At 35.6% G+C, this 23,122-nt stretch overlaps 1 protein-coding gene across 3 annotated transcripts in view; it reads left to right on the top strand.

Moving 5' to 3' along the window:
* RPS6KA3 (ribosomal protein S6 kinase A3) overlaps positions 1-23,122 on the top strand; it is a 77,076-nt gene that overhangs the window by 22,588 nt on the left and 31,366 nt on the right. For all 3 annotated transcript variants that reach the window (XM_027689199.1, XM_027689198.1, XM_027689201.1), the window contains 5 exons: positions 12,380-12,496; positions 14,686-14,767; positions 18,540-18,620; positions 19,618-19,697; positions 22,144-22,250. In XM_027689199.1, coding sequence (XP_027545000.1) covers positions 12,380-12,496; positions 14,686-14,767; positions 18,540-18,620; positions 19,618-19,697; positions 22,144-22,250 — 467 coding nt within the window. The remainder of the gene's footprint in view (positions 1-12,379; positions 12,497-14,685; positions 14,768-18,539; positions 18,621-19,617; positions 19,698-22,143; positions 22,251-23,122) is intronic.

Here is a 23,122-nt window from a genome sequence, read left to right as displayed (position 1 = left end):
TAGCCTTATTGGGAAATTGTTACCTGTATGTAAATAATGTATAGGCTTATATTTCGGGGGCAGAGGGGAGTGAAGTATGAATTTAGCTGTATATTTTCTCAATGAGAGTCAAATTTTATTAAAAATTTCTGTATTTTTAATAATTAGTGGTTATTTTAATAATTGAACTGTCGTGTAGTACTTTAAACTGTAAAATATGGCTGTGTGGGGTGATAGTTAAAATAACTCAGGCTTATTAATATCTTAAATTTAGTTCTGAAACGGTATTAAGAACGGTGACACTGTTGCTTGCATAACAGTTAGTGTTGTGGTTATTTCAACTTTTAAGTGATAATTTAGTCATAGCAAATGTTAAATTTGTATAATTTGTCTTGTTGGGCACATATTTAAACATCAAAAAGTTTGTTTTAAGTTGAGAAAAATTACTAGTGGAATACTGTATCATCCCAGGCATTGTTTCAGAACTGTTTAACAATACATGTAAACATTCAACATGACAGAACATTTTATCATTGAAAGTCAAATCACTTTTCATGTTTCTCCTCCTGTAAGTCTGCAAATACTTTGCAATGAGGGGGGAAAAAATTATAATCCTCACGACCTTCTTGTGTAATGTCTTAACATCTTAAGAGAAGGTCTATTAACTTGTAAAAGGGATGGTAATTTAACACCCATTAGTCTGTCTACTGATTTAAACTTTGCAATGTGTATTAGAAAATTAAATTGAATTTTCTTGCCATAACTGAAATGCTAGAACAAGACATGTATGTAAAAAAAAGACCATGGGCTACATTATAATCAAGTTTTTTTAATGTAAACCTTATAAATATTTATCAACTCATAGTCCTGAATCATAGTTCTTTTCCACAGGCAACATGAAAGGTGTTCTTCAGAAATCTGATAAAAAAATAACATTGTTTTACAGCAGCTCGATTACATCGTCTTTAACATTCTGTTGATTTTAAAAGGTTACGTAGTGCAGACCAAACTAAAGGTTTTCAGCCCATATAAATTTCAGAATATATTTAGGATATTATCTCATTAAAACAGGATTTCATAGAATAAAGCTGAATATGCTCCTGAATTATTTTTCCTTTTAAATAGTTTCTTTTTGTTTAACTTTGAATTAGTCTTTTAATTGCAATGGTCTGAAATGTTAGTGCTTACAAAGTAGGAACAAAACTTATATCAAGAGTTACTGGGAAATGGAAGTTCCACCCAATGAGTATTTTTTTCCAATGCTGACAAGCGCACTTCAGTTCATGAGAAGTTTGTGGTGCTTGATCAAAAGAGAACTGCATTGCAGAACTGCTTTTGGTGACCAACATGGAACTTCTAAAATGCTTACAGGAATTTCTCAGCTTACCTGCTAAACAACCTACTGCTCGTAGTTCCTTTGGGAAGGAAGGAATAGTGTCCTACTTCTGTCCTGGCCTTTATATTTTCATTCTGAGGAAAGAAGGCATCTTCAGAATTACCTTCCCAGTCTGGTGAGCTGAGTTTATCCAGAGGGCCTTAGCTGTCCTTGGGCTTGTTGCTCTGGAACAGGACTCATTCTCCAAACTCCTATCTTGCTTCATCCTATAACACCAAAAGGATGGGAAGAATTGTGTCTCAGTAACCAGGTCTGCAGTCTTCGTTATGGGAGTGAGTTGGCTGCGTGGAACAAACACAGACACAGGCATCCTTCTAGATCTCAGAACTGTTGCAGTAGAAAGCCAGAAATCAAAAAGAGTAGAAAGTTAGAGAGTAAGAAATAAACACATAAATACAGCAATTTTTTTCTTTATTATCTCAGTGAATTGTTTTTCTCTTAGAAACTTAATGATTTAAGAATTGAAAAATCCAGACCCTGAAACTAAATATTTGCAAATTTAGTTTGCTTTTAGGAAATCCTGTTTTCTGTCAGGTAAAACAATAGTTGCTGTCTGCAAGTGATTTGATGTCAGTCAAAATTATAAGTTTTTCCATCTTTTAAAAAGATGCAAATACATAAATTGTGGAAGCCTATATTTCTAACTTCAAATGTCCATGTTAATTAGGAGTTCTGCTCCACTGTTGCTTTTCTTTGGTAGTAGTGTAAAACAGACAGCATATGCAGAATATCCTTAAGTTGGCTTGACTTAATTTTGTGCTTTGATTTTTGTTGTATTAGAATAATTGCTACTTCAAAAGCAGAATTTTTAATCAGCTTTTTAGAACAATTGTTTGTGTATGAGCATGCACGTAATTGTTAGTTCTGTTAAGTGACTCAAATTGAATATTAGTCACAGATATAAGGAATGGATTTTATTCTATGAGTTAGCTCTCTAACATTGCTTACTGAAGTAATGAGAGATTGTGAAGTACTTATTGGAGAGTGAATTTTATTTTTAAGGTAGTTTTTAATTTATAGATAGGAGTATAAAAAGCATAGAATGTATGAATATATAGAATGTGTCTGAGATATTAAAAAATACCTAGACTAGTGCACTCCTCACATTTTTAACTCCCATTTTTACCTTTATGAAGATTTCTGTAAGCCCTAATATAAAAGGTAAAAGTAATTGGTTTTCAGTTTGTTGGCTCTTTTTTACTTCAAAAAGCATAGCTCAAAAGGGTTTCATTTCTTCAGGTAATGCTGAAAATTCATCCTATGTTCATAACAAGTTGGGAAAGTAAAAATGCATCTAGGAGACTTCCTGACTCAAGGGAGGGGAGGAAAAGGAAACTATGTATATGAGCTGGGGAACTGTGCCAACATTGAGTCATCCTTTTAGAATCACTTGATATCCAATAAGCTGACTGTCCTTACAGGACATAACTGCTTTATGTGACTTCAGCACCAAGGTTTTAATATCATAGTCAATATTTCAGAAAAGGTTAATTTGATTATATTGATCCACATTATTATGCCTGTGACAGCCAGAAAAATATTTTGCCAAATACAGCAATGTCAAGTAGAGCTCTTATCACTACATAAAGGCTAACAAAGTAGTAAAAGGAAACCTGCAGCTGTGATTGGAGCAGTGTTAAGTGAATTGCTGGGGATTCCATTTTTCTGTTTTCAGCCTTATCTTCACTTGTACTGGGTGTTCATGTGCCTCAAGAACATGCATTTGTCTAAAGGAAGTAAAACATTCCTGAAAAAGATACTGAGAGGGGTGAAAACAAAGCTGCTACTTCCATAATGAAAATGAAAAAATCTGTGTAGCTACATACCCAATACTAACAAATGAAAAATGATACAAGCACTGTCTTTGCTGCTGCTCAACTTTCATGTGAAAAATAAGATTGCAATTAGCTCTTTATTCATTGGATTGGCTTTTTTGAAAATTGTATGGTCAACAGCATAAACTGATTTTAGGGCTGTGATCTTATCTTGAGATGGGTAATGTCTGAGGGGGGATATTCACCAATATGGTTCTGACTTAGTTGTTGTGATTAAAGCTATCAGAAAGATTTTTTTTTTTCTCTCATTGTGACTGTGTAGAAGTTGAAATTCCAGAACTATGACCTTTTCTTATGGTAATTCTGGCTGTTTCTCATGTGTAAATTATTCCTATACAAAATAAATATTTAAAAAAAAAATAATATGTAATTTTAAACAGAAACTATTAATGAAACAGTTCCCTGAATAGCTTCTGATGGAATCCCACCAACATTTTTTAATGTATTACTAGTGTCCGTTTAGAAGGAGTATTAAAGCCACCAATATTGGCACAGTTAAGTGCTAAAGTGTGAATTAAAAAAAAAAAGAATCTTGCACAATCCATGGGAGTGATTTGACTCTCAGGCAGTGACTCTGGCAGGAGCGATGCCACTGCCTCAGGGTTGGTCCCTCAACAGCTGCGAGCACTGCAGGCAAGACAGGACTCTCGTGGCTGGGAGTGTGGGGCTGTTGCTTTATGAGCAGCATCACTTAAGGGACTGATGCAAGGGGCTTCCATAATAACATGAAATATCAAGTAGTAAAAAATGAAAAATTATTCAGAGAAGACCTTACAAGACCAGGAGCTAGAAAATCAATTTACAGTAAAAAATCTGAACAAACTCTTAGGGGGTAAATTAAGTCATAACTGAGTCTGTAAGTAACTACATGTCAAAGATGGTTCTGTTTTGTACCTTCTTAACTCTGTTAAGAGCAGTATAGAATTAACAGGTAAAGGTGAAACCTGGTAATGCTGGAACCTGGATTATCAGTATTTAAGTTAATTTCTCCAGCAATTACTTAAACTGGCTGAGCTACTATAAAGGGTTTTAATTATTCATTGAGATTAAAATTTATTATTAATCTGCTTATCTAACAATTACCTCAAGTCAAAGTCTTAACCTCATTTTTATGGTTTTTGGTCAGCATGTCAACAATGTTTGCTGTCCAGGAAGAACTGTTTTGAATATTGGACCCGTCCAAGGACTTGTTGCATGTATCAGATTTCCCTCCCTGGTTTTGCTGAACTTGAGTATGTATAGCCACCTCTGTCCTGGTCATCTGCGCCTCTTATTGGAAAATTGCAGTTTATTTAAAAGCCCTACTGAGAGTCAAGTTGCTTCTCAGTTCTATAAGCAAAGATACTATGTGGGGTTTTTTCCTGTCCAGAAATTGTGTCGTAAAATTCAGAGGTTTTATTTAAAATGAGTGTGAGGGTTAATGTTTCATCCTTGTTCCTTTAATATGTCCTTTATTTCGTAACTTCCATCTCTGTTAGATGTAACAGAGGTTGGTGTGTGGCCTTTTTCCTTCTTTAACTGTGAAACCTTTTGTTCTGATGTTACAGATTTGGTAACATCCAGTTTTGGTATTTCTTGCTATATTTCATAGAGCCAGCAAGTGTGCAGAGGGGAAGTTTTTTGATCAGTACTTAGTCATCTGCCAGCTGAAATTCACTGCACTTCTGAGGAGATTTTCACCTTCATCTGGATTGTGTTCTTTTTGTGGGAGAGTGAACGTGCAGCCTTGTTTTGCAGTGCCTTCTGTCCCTTTTAGGAACAGCATATAGGTGTTGTGTGTTATCTTCAATATCCCTTTCCAGATGCAAAGGACTGAGGACAGTAATTCCTCACATCTCACACAGTGAGGACTTCTGGGATTTTCTCAATCCATATATGAACTTCTTTGTAAAGAGAAATTTCTCAGGAATCTGTTTCTGAATTTATTATAAGCTTCCTGATGTAAAATTCAGATATGGCGAAGGAGCCATTTATTTTGTTTAGCCTTTAGCTGCTTCAAAAAGCCTTAATCTATAGGTACTCATAGCATGTACTGCACATACTTATCTTGGTCTTGATATTATAAAAATTTACCTGCTGTATTTTGTTATTCTCTGCATAGTTAACCAGAAGGATATTTTTTTAAAACTCACACTGTTATAATCAAATAAAGCCTTCCTGATCCTTTCCAACCCCAAATCTTGTTTTTCCTGCATATCTCTGTTAGAGATCTTACCCTGGGGTATCTTGCTTTTGGTTAACTTCCTGTTTCACCTGATTTCAATTTAATTTCACTGAAGCTGAGAGCAGAGGCTCTGCAGTCAGTCTTTCTGTTCAGGATGGGTCCAGTTTACTTTTAGAGTCACATTCCATTTAACCAGAATGCTTTGGATATCTTATGCTGTAAATGTTTCCTTGTACTTTTTTTCTTATATTTCCAATTCTGTGTCAGTTTATGTCGTTACACCTGTTAAATGTCATCTGTATGTGGGACAATTTAAATATACTATTCCATTATAATTATTATTGCAATGAAACTACATTTTTTAGATGGCTGCTGTTTTTTCCCTCTGGAGTAATCTGTGCATATCATAATTTTAACTTATACTTTCAGTATATTGAAGAGTATACCCTCAAATCTTTGTCACTCATCGTCATGAGTGATGAACTAACTATTCTTTTAATAACTGTTATCCTAAGTAGGCTATCATAAAGATGTAAGTGTTTTTTAAATATTGCTACTCATAGTCACGTAATTTTGAATATCTAGAAAAGGAGAAATCTATCTTCGGGGAATACCTTTCCCAAGTAAGCATTCCATGCATGACATACCAGTTTATTCTTTGATGTCTTGTTTAAGTTAATTCACATCTAATTCTCACACATCTTTAAGGGTAAAGTCACTTTCTTGCTGAAAGTGACTCCCATTTCCCATTTCTGTCCCAGTGAATTGGAATTTCTTTGTCAAGCACTTGTCGTGGTGCATGTTCACACTTTACTTATGTCTTTATTCAAGAAGCTGAGACTGAGAATTTTAGGTGCAGTGAGACTCCTGTGGTGTTTATATGTGCTAATATTCCTTATTCTGAGTGGCCTTCCTCTTCCTGCTACATGTAAGAGCATAGATCTGATCCTGTGCAGTCTGTTTAGATGATTCAGAGCTATTTCCTTGTGAATTATTTTGCCAATATCAGAGCATACATTTAAAGATTTTTTAAAATTATTTTAATCTTTAGTTGGTTGTTTCTCTGTCCTTTCTATATAAAATTTGTAGACTAAAGATACTTCCATTTTTTGAGGTGCTATTTAAATTCTAATGAGTGCTTATTGTGTTTTCTCAATTTATCAGATTTAGGTTGTGTCATAAGAACATATCTCATATGGCACTCACAATACTTTGTTGTAAGTGCGTGTCTGGCAACTCTCACAAAGTGTCTACAAATGGTTTAAGCTCAGACTCCATAATTTTCTTACGGCCCCTACTGTCACAATGTCTTCAGGATTTGGAAGTTAGAGGTAAAAGGGTTATGTAGTCTTTTTGCTGCTGTATTCATGCTTATTAAAAAAATCAATCTGGCATATCTAGGGGTAATAAAAAGAAGTGGAAATTACAAGCCTGTGAGAACAATAGCAATGGTATTCTGGGTGACACTGGTAGCTCTCCTAGTTATCAGTTCAGAGCCCAGTTTACTAATCCTAGACCAGCTTTTCAGTTGTCCCTGGAACATAGTGCTCAGAAAAAGATCTGCAGGTGACACACTGCTTGTTCTACACAGATGAGTTTATGCCACCCAGCTGTGAATGGGCCACTTCTTTACAGAGAACAGTTTTAAGATTACTGAAAATCCAGAAATCTGAGGGTTGAATTGCAGAAGAGTTTATGTATAGATAAACCCACTCTTTTCTCTTGCTTTTTCTAGGCTTTTTCTTTACTACTGAGAAATACTTACCTAGTAAGGTTCTTCTGCTTCTACTTCCTTTAGGGATTGAAGTCCAATTTCCTTTGAACATGTTATCTAATAGTTGTTCCTGTAATAAGATCTCAGAAACAAATACAAGTATTTTATGTTGCAGTAGAGTTAGTTTAGCCTTGAATTTAAAAGTGAAGGTAAAAATAATTCACACATATTCAATTACTAGAAGCAAACTGAGTGTTTAATGTTCATTAAGTACCTAAAATATTGATTTTTTTTTTTTCCCCCAGCAACATGATTAGGCTATTATTTTTATAGCCTAATAATGGTTAAATATTTTTTCACTGCTTGCCTTGAAGGTGTCTGTCCTTTCTTTTGCTGACAAGCATGTTTTCTATTCTAATAGGAGTATATTAGATATCCCTTTTTTTTTTTTTAAGCTTTTCTCTTTCAGATTTTGTTTGTCTGTGGAATAGACAGTGTCCATTCAGTGTTCTTTCCTATGTGTGTATGCTTTCCTGTACGTAGACATACATTGTGAGGTGCATTACTAAGAGCTTACTTACACTGAGATACTGCCCAGAACGGTTCTGACATGCAGACTACATCAGTACAGGAAGTTATTTTGGAATGGTGGTGTTTTAAATTCACACTCAAACTTGTTTGTCACTCCCTTCCCTCTAGGCCAGTGTTGATTTAACACTATTACATTGTTAAGGAAACTGAGGGTAATGTTACCTTCTGTTTGTTTCCTTGTATTCTATATTTAGTTTCACTATAATGGTAGCCAGTAGCAACCACTTTAAGTTGACTAACATGGGTTGTTGTTTTTCTTTAAATGGCTTTCTGTGATCCTTTTACTTTCTTGTGTGAAGAAGGCCTTGAGAGAGCTGTGTGTCTAGAAGAGGAAATTATGTCTTGAGACTTTCAATTAGACATTGCTGCAGTATAATGTTTGATAAGAGGGAACTTTCCAAGCTTATAAATAATAGAAATAAAATGTAGGGAGTACGGTGGGTACAGTTGTAACTGGAAGGAAGATCCCACCATTGCAAAGGATAGATCACTTGTGAGTGAATGTCAGTACCCATGTGAAAGTTGTCAGGGAATGAAAGAAAGGAGAGGAGAACCCAAGTATTTCAGCACCTTATATGTCATCTCATTTATTTTGAATTCGTCACATGGGACAAATGTTTTTACCATTTATCAGGGAATGATCAGAGATAGACCTTAAGCCAAATTCAGTACCAGATGGAATGGCTGACTTCTCTTCCCTCTTACTGTAAGATGCCATCTATCATCTGATATAATTAGTGCAGTTGGTTGAGAAATAGAGATCTCGTTCTACAATGTGTAAGACTCGCATTCTAATTCAGGTAGATAGTGGGTACAACGAGTGTTGATTACTTCTGCATATAATTTGTGTTCTGTAAAAGGCTTAGCTTTTGTATTTTTAACTGCATTTGCAACGCTGTTTGGGTTAAAATAACATACGTTCAGCAGTTATGTCAGAAAAGGAAACTGCAAATTTGTGGGCAACTATTCATCATAAATCTTCCTCCCAAACATGTTTTATGGACAAGCTACTAAAGAAGGATATTGAGTTCCTTTTTGTTTAAAACAGAGTTGGTTTAGGTCTACCTTTTATGGACTGAGGAGTATCTGAACCCTGAGAAACTGCAAAGTCTGGGAATATTCTCTTAGTATCAGGAATGTGAAGTGGTGGTTTGGGGTTTGTTTTGTTTTTTAGAGAGTGCCCAAAATAACCACTGGAAAGTTGGTTGCATAATAATTGCATCGTATTCAAAAATAATAATTTTGTTTGTGTATAGAGAGGAAGTTAATATATTTTCTTTTTCATTTCTTGTTCTTGTTGAGTTTTGTAATGCTTTAAAGCAATGTAAAATCATAGAATGGTTTGGTTTGGAAGGGACCTTTAAGATCATCTAGTGTTAATCTCCCTGCCATGGAGGACCAGACACAGCAGATCAGGTTGCTCCAAGCCCCATCCAACCTGGTCCTAACACCTCCAGGGATGGAGCATCCACAACGTCCCTGGGCAATCTGTTCCAGTGCCTTACTACCCTCACAGCAAAGAATTTCTTCCTAATAGCTGACCTAAATTTTCCCTCTTTCAATTTGTACACATTACTCCTTGTCCTGTCACTACAGTTCCTGATGAAGAGCCCCTCTCTGGCTTCCCTGTAGGCCCCCTTCAGATACTGGAAGGTTGCTGTGAGGTCTCCACACAACCTTCTCTTCTCCAGGATGAACAGCCCCAACATTCTTAGCCTGTCTTTGTAGGGGAGGTGCTCCAGTCCTCTTATCAACTTCATGGCCTTCCTCTGGACTTGTTCCCACAGTTCCGTGTTCTTATGTCCACCTTGCTTTGCCTCCCTGAAGGAAGTAGATAACAGAAAGATTTGAGGAAGTTCTGTTTCACATGTTTTTTACTTTCCCAAGATTCCCAGGGAGCAAATAGATAAAACAGTAAAGCAGAAGTGGATCAAAGTATCTGAAGTAATATGTACTTGGCAGTTTGTTTTGCTGTGCTATTCTGTTCCTCCCTTGGGATTCTGTTAGATTGCAGTGGGTGGTTAAAGTAGTATGTAATCCAACTGATAACATACTAATTTAAAAGATAAAACTGCAAATGTTCACCAGCAAATTATTCCTTTGACAAGTAAAAGGAAACAGTGTTTCTTTCAGATTCTGTAAAGATTCAGCCTTGAGTCAATGATGGTAGCATTTTCTCCTGAAAGGAAAAAGAAGTTTAGGTTTATTAGATGGAATACTCAACATGCCTGTGTGCACACACATGCAAAATTTTGGTTGTCTTACAATGGAAACTGATACCTAAACTTACTGGTCATCTTGGATTTGTCTTGTGTGCTAAAATTAAGTGCTTCACATTACAATATCTTTTTTCATTTCTTGATTTTAAAAGTTGCCAGGATGTTCTGTGCCTTATTCCAAATCACGTGCTGGATTTTTTATATATGTACACACTCTCACACATACATGCTCAGGGTTTCTTATGTGCTGCTTGTTTACAGCTTTGGCTGTAATCTTTTTAAAAAAAGAATCTTTTAAAAAAGAATTGTCAGTCTGGGAGAAGGATGTGTTGGAACATGGATGGACAGTTGCTCTGCATTTATACACAGTGTTGAAATTACCAGATGCAAAAGGATACTTTCAGCATTAATTCATGCACATAAATTTTGCAGAATACTTGAAAAACTTATAAATCAGTGCTTCAGAAACACAGCTTTAGAATTCTGCCTCTACTAACCCATCACTATGACTAATCAGTGCACATTTTGGTGCATACAGATGAAGCGAAAGTCTGGAGCAAGGAAGACATACCCTTGGAAGCAAATCATAGAATATCCTGAGGTGGAAGGGACCCATCAGGATGATTTAAGTCCAGCTCATGGTCCTGCACAGGACAACCCCAAGATCCCAGCATGTGCCTGAGAGCATTGTCCCAGTACTTTCTGAACTCTGTCAGGCTTGGTGCCATGACCACTTCGCAAGGGACCCTGTTCCAGTGCCCAACCACCCTCTGAGTGAAGAACCTTTTCCTAATATCCAACCTAAACTTCCCCTGATACAACTTCAAGCCGTTCCCTTGGGTCCTGTCGCTAGCCAGGTGAGGGAATACTTTAACAAACTGGGTGTCCACAAGTCTGTGGGCCCTGACAGGATGCACGAGTTCTGAGGGACCTGGCAGCTGCCACTGCATGGCCACTCTTGATTATTTTCTAATTATCATCATGACTGGAAGAGATGACTGAGGACGGAAGGAAAGCAAATGTCAACTCCTATCCTCAAAAAGGACAAGACGGAGGATGCAGGAGGACACCTTAATCCTCAGGAAGGTCACAGAAAAACTTATCCTAGAAACCACTAGCCTGTACATGAAGGACAAAAAGGTAGCTGAGGTCATTCAACATGGATTCACAATGGTGAAATCATGTTCAACAAGCCTGAAGGGAGGGATTGAGGCAATGGGCAAAAACAGAAACATGGGAGGTTCAGTCTGAACATCAGGAAACACTTTTTCACTGTGTGAGAATGACTGAGCCCCAGCACAGGCTGTCCAGGAAGGTTGTCACCATCCTTGGAGGTATTCAGAAGCTGTCTGAATCTGGTCCTGACAACTGGCTCTCAGTGGCCCTGCTTGAGCAGGGGTGTTTAGATAAGGTGATCTCTAGAGTTCCCTTTCAATGCCAGCCAATCTGCAATTCTGTGAAATAGGTCTAAGAGTTCCTCCTTATACAGAGGAATAGTGTTCTCAGATTTATTTTATTTACTGTAACCCACAGAAGAAATAGAGAATGCACAAGAAGTTGACATTGTAGTCATAGTATATTGCTTTCTGTACGTCCACTTACAGTCCTTTGCATTACATGTGTTAATGCCTAGATAGATCTACAGATGATATTAACAAGTATGCTTACTTTACTTATTTTTGAACAGTTGCTGATAAGTTCTGGAGTTCTTTTCTCGTGTAGCAAGGAGTGTCACTTTTCAGGGGATTTTCAAATTCAGTGCAGAAAACACTGAATTAAGTGCAGAGCACAAAAAGACTAGAAGATTCACTGCTGCTTAGAGCTTTCTGGTGACCACTTTCTCACAGAAGGGGAAATGCTGAAGACTGGGCAGCTTTTACAAGATGGATTGTCTTGCAAAGAAAGGCAGTTAGGTTCTTTTCCACAATAAAATTTTCTCAGTGGAAGGTGGAGAATTTATTGCTGCTGAAGTGGGGGTGGAGGGTGTGCTGCTTTACATGGAAATGTCTTGAGTCTTATAAAGGTGCGTCACTGCAGCATAGTGGTCCTCATTCAAGTGTTAAAAAGGAGGGCTTTCCAAAGATATCTGGTCCATTTGATGCATTCTAGGTGTGCTTTAAGAGGTTTAAATTTTTAAGAAGATTGGTTTCCATTCATGGGTTATAAATCTGGAACAGAGATATGAACCAAATAATATGGAACTAACCAAAAAAGCATGGGAATTGCTGACTTGTTTTGTCTACTCTCTTATTGTTTGGAGAGTGATACATCCCTGAAGGTTTAAGCCATGTTGTTACTGAACTAATGCTGCTTGTGTGCCCTATTTATGCAAATAGCATTGCTCAGTGGTTTTTGCCTACATTTGGAAGCATCTAGTTCATTGGGTTCAGTGGCACTGGTATTTTTCAACATACTGTGAATTTCTGAACATAGGAAGATGCACCATTAATGTAAATTTATTCCTCTGTTTTCCTCTGTCAGGAAGAAGGAAGTATCAAAGAAATTGCAATAACTCACCATGTAAAAGAAGGACATGAGAAAGCAGACCCTTCACAGTTTGAACTTCTGAAAGTACTTGGACAAGGATCCTTTGGAAAGGTTGGTAACTGAACTCTTGTGGAGCCAGTTACTCAGGAATATGGCATTGAATATTGGGAGTGAAATATTTAGAACAGCCACAGTCTTGCATTAAGGCAATGTTGCAAGTGAAAACTGCTTTCTAAATTAGTACTAATGAGGCACTGTAATTGTGGCAGATCTTTTTAAAGCAGTATTTTTTTTCTAGTTTGCATGATATGTAGATTTCAAAGTTTTGAAAGAAAAATTGGCTCGATATGGAATAATTGGGTATTCACTGTTAAAATGGAATGTCATTTTTTTATAACTACTCTGCTGTGTTTGAGGGGGCGAGGGTTGAGAGGTTTTTTTGATAAGTACTCCTAGTTGCTAACTTGCTAATAGTAGGTCATCATTAGTACAGAAGCTATAGGCAGAATTTATTTTTGTGGCAGATTGTAGTTGCAAGGAACAAATTTTAGGCAGTAATGGCTACTGAAGTAAACATGATACTCCCTAGTCTTGTTCATGCTGGCATTATCTGTCATAATTTAGTTAAGGTACAATGTGCCTTCATATTTATCCAAACATCTGTTAAAGATTCAATATTTCTAGCATTTAGTAACTACTGTTCACACTGAGATCTCACTAGGCATACAAGATTTATACTTCTAGCTGTCCAATCCCAACTTGAAAGCAAAACATTAACTTCACATGGATTGAATGGAATATGTAATGAAAGACAACAGAGCCTTTACATCGACTTTCAACCCTAATTGCAATTCTGAATGTGATGTTAAGCTCTAGCATATAAAGCCAAATCCATCTTGGATATGGGACAAAATTAGAATAATATATCCAATTCTCTTTTGGTGGTAGGAAGTTACTGTTAGTCACATTATTGTTCCAGTTAGGTTTGGAAATCTAGATGCTTAGAGACTATAAAATTTTGTACTCAAACTAGCAAGAATTGACTGAGAAACGTGATTCCAAAGGTTTGATTTAATCCAGAATCATAACCAAGTTTTCATTTGAAAATCTTCAGATCAAGAGAAGTAAATCATTCATGGACAAGGAAATGTAAGCTAATAAATGATCATTTCAGCAATCATTTTTTATTGATATTACTAAATGCAGTACTGTAACGGGTGTGGGGAGAGGAATGTGAGTTTTTGAAAAAGCAAAAATAATGAACTGTCTAGATGACTCAGTTTTGCAAAAATGCCAATCTTGTCCTCAGTTGTCTTAGCCTTTATGCAAGAATGATTAATATTAAATTAATATTAAAAAATCCATAATTCCTTTGTTCTGATAATTTGTGAAGGTGTCACTGTGTCCAATTTAGTTTAAAAGGAGTAAGTCTGAGTGATTTTTAAGGTCTCTTGATGATGTTCTGGTAATCTCTGGATAGTGCAAATGGTTGTTAATGTGAGAATTGGGTACAAAAACAGACAAAACTGCTTTCATATAACATGTTTAATTTCCTCATGTACCAAAACATGTCTCTAATTTTTTCATAAATAACCAGATAACCCATGGCAGGTATATTTTTTCTTTTTCATTTCTAAATCTAAAATTGGGCTCTACTGGAATTAATTTTGTGTTGAGGTTATTAAAGACAATCCCATTATACTGATGAAGGAAATGAAACTAATTGTGGCTGGTTGTCCTTTATTGGTAACATGCAACACTCATCCAAAGCATGTAATAAAATAATGTTTTTGTGACACAAGAGGTCAGTCTTATAATTTTATAGGTTATTTTTTGAAAGTTATTTATTATAAATTGATTCATATAGGTTTCTGGATCAAATTTTGTTCACACATTTATCATCATATCTGACAATTATTTTACTAGCACATTTGATGTGCCATCGTATGAATTTCAATAAGATAAAACTAGAGATTTTTAAAAATTAATGAATGTTGTGTTTCAAATTTGTATGAGCTTCTGAGAGAATACAAATTCATACTTTTTTTTTTAACTCACTGAAATCAATTAAGTTAAACTAAAATTAATTTGGCAAACTATCTTGAATGAAACTTTTAGATTATTAAATGTAGGAATAGTAGGAGAAAATTAGAGGAATTTTTTGTTTGGATTTGCAGAATATAAAATTATCAAATTGAGTTTCATTGAAAACATACTGACTACTTGAATTGCATAGCAAAATACATTAACCTGACTTGCTTTTATTTTCTTTTAAGAATTCTTTCTAATTTTCAATGCAGGTCTTCCTTGTCAAAAAAATCTCAGGATCAGATGCTAGACAGCTTTATGCAATGAAGGTATTGAAAAAGGCCACCTTGAAAGGTAAGCATTGTTTAGAGAGAGAGAAGGACAAAAGAGAAGATAAATAGGGGACATTCTACCAAAACCTAATCTTAACACAGATGCTCTTCTACAGATTGTCTTACAGCTTTCTTCTATCAAACAGCAAATAGCAGAATACACTGCTTTGTGTTGTAAACCTAAAGGATTCAGTAACAACAGGACTATGTTGGTAGTTATAGGGGAAAGTAGGTTCCTTTCCTTTCCCCACTGCGTTCCTCAGGTGATGGTGGTTTGATAGAGTAGTTGTGTTACATCTGCCACCTGATGTGCTCTGAGCTCTTACTTGAAACTTAATATCCTTCCGTTTTTCATTTACTGTGTATCACCAAGGATACAGTTAATGCCTTTTGCTCAGTTTATAATTAGGTCATGATATTTAAAAGTGCATTGTATCAGCTGTTTAATTCGAGAAGTTCTAAGCACAGGAGTTAGTCTTTTTAAAACGGACATACACAGTACATTTACCCAAAGTTTTTGACACTTGTTCTGGATGTAGAATATAATTTATAAAATCTTAAGTGAATCCTTTAAGTTACTTGACCAAAAATGTGTGGTAAATTGATCTGTTTCTTGGGTGGTTTTGGTCTTGAATAGTATCAGTAGCAAAATAAGTATAAGCCTGAACAATCTCAATTCCATCTTGGAGAATTCTATTAGAAAAAAGAAATAATGTATTTTTTTACAGTAGATTAAAGTGAAAGTCATCTTTCACACTAATATCTCAACCAGAATGTTTGCTTGTTCTTTTATGCCATTTTTTAGTACTTCTGTCTATTTGAAGTTCTGATTCATGACTGCACTGAAATTGCAACGATAATTTTGGGATGGTTCCAACAACTTGTAGTGCTTTTTTGCTTATGTTATTGATTATTACATTGAATTTCAATTTTAACATACAGTTTATAGAACAATGAAGGGAACAAAAACTCTCATTGAATTGTGAACATCTGCTAAAATGTCAAACCTGATTTTTTTTTTACTTAAGATCTTGTGTGGAATATCTCTCTCACAGATCTCATTATATATCACTTACACTTAAAAACTATTACAGAGGGTATGTTTTTGAACAGTTTCCTATATTTTGATTCCTTTGTGTTTTGTGGCACGTGTCATTCTCATTATTTACTTCCTATTTTTCTGAAATTGATTTCCACTCATTTAAGGTACATTAATATCCTCAAGAGCCTTTCATTCTCCAGCCTGTTAATAGCTCAGGTCTGGTCAAAGGTCATTCAGCAGTTGCTTTTTTAAGATGTTTGAGGGCTTCTCTTCATCACCTTTTGAGTGCGGTTTAACCTTATGTGTGAAAATTACAGTCCAAGCAGTGGATCTGGTTTTGCCTACAGATGGCAGAGACTGATAAATACTGAAATTGGCAGCTTGACTTTTAATTGAAAAAGGAGACTCTTTGAGGCACTAAGAATTCAAGGATGCCACAGTTCTCAACACTTTGTATCTGAATTTTCAGATGCTTTTATGTGCTGTTTGGTTGTGATTCATGTTTTAGGAAGAGCAGAGTTGCAAGCAAATTAAGGTTACTGTTGAAATTTTAATGCGAAATTAGCTGGAATTAATCCTATTTTCTGTAATTGCAACATTTTTTGATATCTAATATTATATTTTTAAATAATACAGTGTGTTACTTGATTTGTCTGTGGTTATTTAGCTCTTTAAAGTCTATTTCATAAAGTTATTTTTGTGTTCTAAAATTAAAGACAATGCCCTTTACGACCACACTTAAAAGCAGTGTGCAGGATTCACAAGTCAAATTTAGAGATAATATTTTCATGGGAATGCAACTGTATTAGCCAGAACACATAGATGTAACTACACAGTCCAACTGTGTTTTAATGTTTAGGGCAAGTCTAAGCATAAACACATACAACTTTGTTTACTGCAGAGACTAGTTTATTAATACACTCTGATAGAAGGTATCATCTTTCAGTGCCCCTTTATGATGGGGGAGAGAGAAACAGGGCCTGATCATTGCTGGAGAGTCTGGCATCAGATGTATTAAGAAAAATCAGTACTTCCAATAGCATGCTAATGGAAACTATAGTCAAACAAAGGTCAGATGTCAGGGCAAATAATGGCTGATACTAATATCTGAAATGAGCTCAGTTCTTTACACTTTTTTTGCTTGAAATTTTTTAAGTCTGTACTTTTTCTAGCTTTCCAGAAATAAGACTTGTTATCCATGTAACTGTTGCATAGCTTCAGGCACTTGAAAGTTTTAAAACTTTTTTCTCAACTGAACCTTCCTAAAAAAAAAGAATATTCTGAATTTCAATTTTGTAATTCAGATGAACCGCTGAAACAGTGAAACTACACAAATATCTTGTGACATTTTCACAACTTTAGATGCGAAGGTCAAAATCTAAATGTGATGTTTGCTCTGTGTTTGCTGAGCCCTTATTTCATGTCCTTCATTTTTAGGAATCTGTTCTGCAGGGAGATGGAAACTTGATAGCTTTTTTTAATTCATGAAAATATATCTATATAACTTTTTCACAAGTACCTATATTATTGTTAATGCCTATTTCTGTGAAAAGATAGATAAACTTTCTAAAAGACTTTTGCTTCTTTTCTTTTTTTTTACTGCCTTGTTATGTTTTAATATGAGAACTCTGGCTTGTTAACTGTACAAGGAGTGCTGTCAACTTAAACTTTGGACTGGACTTCATTGCTCTGGGGTGCTTCCCTCAGAAAGATGTAACATTTGTGAAAGGAGCAGTAACAAAATGTAGATTAAGGGAAAGAAAGAGAAATGCAGCATCTTAAACCACTGAAAGCAAACTTTGATAGCTCTCACCTGTCAAGAGCTCTGAACTGTGTCTCTGTCCTGGCTGATTTGAAGCTTCAGGTGGGAACCAAGCCCAGACTGGGGTGGCAGGGGAGCTGTGGAGGACACAGCTGGAGCAGGTGCTGTGCTCAGCTGACCCATCCTCCCCATGTCCATGTGTTGCCAGCACTGTGATGTGGTGCATCTGCATGTGATGCCCTTTTGAGTTTCATCTGCTGTGGCATAGGAGCACTTCCACGTCCAGTTCTGAGCTGCCATGGTGGGACAGCACAGGCAGCTTGAGCAGCAACTGCTTTGATGTCTGATATATTACTCCATGTATGTTTACTCTAAGTAAATGCTCTGAAAATCAAAAAGATTGTTGGAAGTATACACTACATTGAATCAGTTGTACTTTTATTTTAAGTTCATAATAAAGAAAGGAAATTAAAAAAAAATTTCCCTTCCAAATTGTGAAGGTACTTAATATCCTAATAGGGCAAGTTATTTGAATGAGTTAAACCACTATAAACATCTTTATGGTAGTATAATTGTATTTATAAGTTTGTTTTGCTATAACTTTAATTCTCTGTGCTTTTCAGTATTAGAGAAAATGGCTATGTTTTCTGTACATAGCTGTGGCAGTTTTGCTCTAATGTTTAAAAGGTTAACTAAGTATAGAGCAGACTGAAGGTGTGTTTTCTCACATGCTTTTGTTAAATTTATTTGCCCAGCATCAGGTTTTGTCAGTAGCACAAACTGAAGAAGATTGAAATGCATGAAGATATTTATCAGAAAACTCTCAACTGTGGAATAAATTCTCTCTCAATTCCCTTCTGTGTAAGGTAGTACACAACTGCAGGCAGTTGTAATATTACAGGTTACAATGTGAAGTACATCAGGAAACATAGAAGTACTGATTCATAGTGTAAATATTTTTTTTTTAATGTTGCTCATGTTCTGTTGTAGTTCGAGATCGGGTTCGGACAAAAATGGAACGTGATATCCTAGTAGAAGTTAATCATCCTTTTATTGTCAAATTACATTATGGTGAGTTGCATAAAAATTCGTTTTTCTAGCATGAAAATGGGTGTTTGTCAAGATAGTACCTAATACCTGCTTTGTGATTCTGAGAGTCATAGAACATTAGTGTGCTAAGTCCTGATTGTGCAAAGACTTGCTGTGTAGTAATTCTCATGCAAAGTAAGCACATGGCAGACTTCATGTAGTGTTAAATCTTTATAGGACTGAGAGTCTGTAGCCCTTTGTGCTATTAAAAAGCAGTTATTATTAACTAGCCATTCTTTTCCAAAATTACCAATATTTATTATGTCCTACTTTATTTCTTTTAGTTGCTTTGCTTAGTCTATAGAAAACAGATGCAATGGCATTACTTCCAGTTGCATCAAAATTGGTGGGAATGTACCTTTTAATTTTAATAGTATGGGCAATCGGAAAAAAATACTTATGTGGAAGATGGGAGGATATCACTACTCTTAACCTGTCATGCAGAAAGTAAAGTGAAGTAAATGATAGAGGAATTTCTGGTGTGGTTTGGGTTTTCTTCAGTTCATTTTTCTGTTGGGATCCATTTTTTCCTATAGTTCAAACCTCATGTCTCTCTCTCTGATCTGTCTTAAATAATGTACTTTTCACTATTTTATTCTTCTGCAAACTAGACAATCTCTTAAGCTGAGTTTCTAGAGTTTTTAAAATAGGTGCATTAGTTACTAGTTTGCCCTTTTAAATCTGGCTTATTACTTCAAAATCTGGGTTTAAATGCTGACTAACCTAAGTAAAGTTTGTTTTTTAGAAATTTCATTGGCGACTTGCTTTACTTTCACAAGACATAGGAGTTACTTGGTCCATGATAGAGGACCAGTTACTTAATTCATTTAAATACATTTTTTCATTAAATATGTTTTTCCCCAAAGGACAAATAAGAATTCATTTTGGTAATGAAAATAAGGGTGAATTATTTGGTATGTTATTTTTCTGATTGTGGGTAAAATTAGATAATGTTTATTTTTTTAATTGATCTTTTCAGCTTTTCAAACAGAAGGGAAGCTATATCTTATTTTGGATTTTCTCAGGGGAGGAGACTTGTTTACACGTTTATCCAAAGAGGTAAAGTTTTTTAATTTGAAAAATTGTCTATTGATAAAATTTGATTATAAATTGTCTATAGACAATTAGGAGAGTTTACTTTTTAAATTTGGTTTTCATTGAATAAAATTTTAATCTCTTTTTAACCACCTGTGGTTTTTGTTTGGCTGGGTTTTTTGCACAAAGGAGTTACTTTGTGAAAAGGTAATTTACATTATTTCTGAAAAAAAGGCTTAGACAAGCAGCCTTTCTGTGCTGCTTAGATACCTGATAAAGTTTTCTTCTCGTATTGCTACCATGTTTAAATATAAGATTCAGAAAGAGCATGGTTTTATATAAAGTAACTGTATTCAAATTAACTGGTTTATGTCTGGGTTTAATATACAGAATTCAGTGTCAAATAAGATCTTTTTCAATTTACATATGAATGAAAATCACATTGTTTATAAATACTGAAAAAGCAAGAATTGTATTCCGCTTATTTTAGTAATTTTCCAACAGTTAACATTTTGCTTTTGTCATGATGGTGATATCTCTGTGTACATATGGGAAATAATAACCTTGAAGAGTTTCATTACCTCCAATTAATTTGATTATAATTCCTAAGAAATGTTAACATTTAATATATCATATTTTAAAAAGTTTTTTTGGCCATCACTCATGCAAAAACTTGAAACAATATATGTTGATAGAGATATAAATATATCCAATATATATCTGATAACCTGGATTTGTAATTGTAGCTACCTTCCATTTTCCCTTGCTATGAGAGTATCTGGGACAATTGGGTGGCCACTGCAAAGCCATGTGGTTATTAAGAGGAGAGTGGAATGCAATACATTTTGTGTATAGATATATCTTCATTTCTATGCTGACCACATAAATTATTACATGTATTTTGGTGAAACCATCTGTTTCAAGTTGCTTCTTGTAGTTTGTTTTGCCACAGATAAGTAAAAAGTTTAAAAACTTGGATACTTTTCTCTTGAAATCCATAGTTCATTCTTGATTCCCAAGGAAGGGTGTATATTCGTTTCTTGCTGATGACTTTTTCATCTTGAACCACTGAAATTTTATAAAACTTAATATGATTAGATACGAAATATTCACCATAGGTACCTGAATCTAAGAGAAGTATTCATAAGTGATGAGTGAAATGGATATGCTGGAGGCAATTAATTTTGTCCTCATATCAATTCATGTGATTTTAAAATAGATCAGATGAACTAAAAGTTGCTTTTTCCCTACTGACTACAAAGGGAAAAGTGATTAATTTGAAGCTAGAGGTCTACACTGCAGATGTTTGAGGTTAGAAGAGAAGAATTCTGTGCAGTGCTTTTAAAGAACGTAGTGTGGGTGTATTATCATCATGGGATCTTATTCTTTGAGCTTTTAAACATTTCTTATAGAAATTTCCCTTCTTGAATGTGCCTGTACTAAATATTGGCTCTTGTAGAAGTAATATCAGCAACAACCTTTTGTACCAGCTTTGGTATCACTTTTTTCTTTAAACTACTAAGGGGAAAATATATTATATTGTCAATTTTTAACTCTTGTTTAGAATAATTTTCATCTTTGCTCCCTATTGCCATTCTTTTTTCTAGGTCCATATGCTTTACCTAAAGATATTAGTCTTAAATTCTAAAAGCAAATAAACAAAATAACTGAGTAGTAACTGAAATAGAATCAAATCATGCAGGATCTTTTTTTATTTTTATCTTTTTCTACAGTCTCAGAAAAGTTGAATTTCAGTGTTTCCTCTCGGGAATCACAAGAGTTGATGTAATTCGGACAACATGTTTGTTTCAATGAATGTAAACAGGGTTTAGTTTATCTTCCTAACTGAAAAAGTGGGATTGCTACCTGGATCTCTTACCTGTGCTCTTACATAGACTGTTTCCTTAGTTTACTCTTTGACCTACCTTTTCTGCAGTTACATCTCAAGGTTGCATCTTGGGTATTTTACCATCGCTGTAACTTCTTTCTAAAAGTACTTAGTATTTTCAAAACCAACATCCATAAGCTTTTCTTGTCTTTCTGACTTTGTAGATGAAATTCAGGTATTTGGACTTCTTTGGTCAATTTGTTGTCTAGAAGTGAAATGGTCAAATCCACCAAAGAGGTAGTCACATTCTTTAAGGGCTTCCAAAATTTGTCAGTCCTACTGCAATTGTTCTCTGGAACAATCAGAAACAGCTAACCTCCTGTTTTGCAGAAAGAATAATATATTGGCTTCAAAATTATTTTTCAAGTATGTCCAAGTATTTCAAGTATGAAATAGTATGGGTTATAAAATCCTAGATTTTGTGTCACCAATAAATTTGAATTTCTAGTGTTCTGTATAGAAATGAATTCAAGTACTATGAAGAGCAATTCTGAAAAACTACTGTTGTTGTTGTTGTTTAGTGTTAGTGCTGGTGTAAGCTTTACAGATTCACATGTAAAACACATTGTGTTGCTCTTTCAGGTGATGTTCACAGAAGACGACGTTAAATTTTACTTGGCAGAATTAGCACTTGCTTTAGACCATCTACATAGTCTTGGAATAATATACCGGGACCTAAAACCAGAAAAGTAAGGCTCCTCTGTGAAAAATGCAGTGTATTGATTTCATTTCTATAGCACTTCTACCTATGCACTTTTTCTCATCTGTTAAGCTTAAGTAATTTACTATATAAATTGAACAGAGGGAGGTGGGGGAGATTTGTGGGCTGTTTTCGCTTAAAAGGTTTGATTTCACCTGTCTCAAAGGGGAAAAAGACTCTTAGCTCAGGGCTCCTTGAGAGAGCTTTAAACTATGTTTGAAGGAGGATGGGAACAAAGCCAGAGATAAGCCTGGAGGTGGCACATCCCAGTTTGAAGGACAAAGGTGCTACCAAGGTCCTTCCATCTGCCATATCAGTGGAGGTAGGGGATGGAGATCCATGCAGCAGCAAGGATGCAAGAATCATTGATATGTTAGAAATGTGTTATGAAAGTCAGGTCCTGCTTGACCAGCTTGATCTCCTTCTGTGACAAAGTGACCTGCTTAGTGGATGTGAGGGAAAGGCTGTGAATGTTGTCTACCTAAACTTCAGTAAAGCCTTGGACGCCGTTTCCCACAGCACTCTGCTGGCTTCCCATGGTGTGGGTGGGTGCATTCTTCACTGGGTATAAACTGGCTGGGTGGCTGGGCCCAGAGAGTGGTAAGGATTGGAGTTACAGCCAGCTGGTGGCCGATCACAAGTGCTGTTCCCCAGGGCTCAGTGTTGGTTGGGGCCAGTCCTGTTAAACCTCTTCCTTGATGACCTGGGCAAGGGGATTGAGAGCACCCTAATCAAGTTCACAGACAATACCAAGTTGGGTGGGAGTGCTGATCCGCTGGAGGGTAGGAAGGCTCTACAGAGGGATCAGGACAGGCTGGATGGATGGGCCAGGGCCAATTGTATGAGCTTCAGTGAGGCCAA

This window comes from Neopelma chrysocephalum, unplaced genomic scaffold (assembly GCF_003984885.1).
Source record: "Neopelma chrysocephalum unplaced genomic scaffold, ASM398488v2 Primary Assembly neopelma1_76, whole genome shotgun sequence".
In the NCBI taxonomy this organism is placed as follows: domain Eukaryota; kingdom Metazoa; phylum Chordata; class Aves; order Passeriformes; family Pipridae; genus Neopelma; species Neopelma chrysocephalum.
Note: the sequence above shows the minus strand (reverse complement) of the source record. Positions and strands in the feature narration are given on the sequence as shown.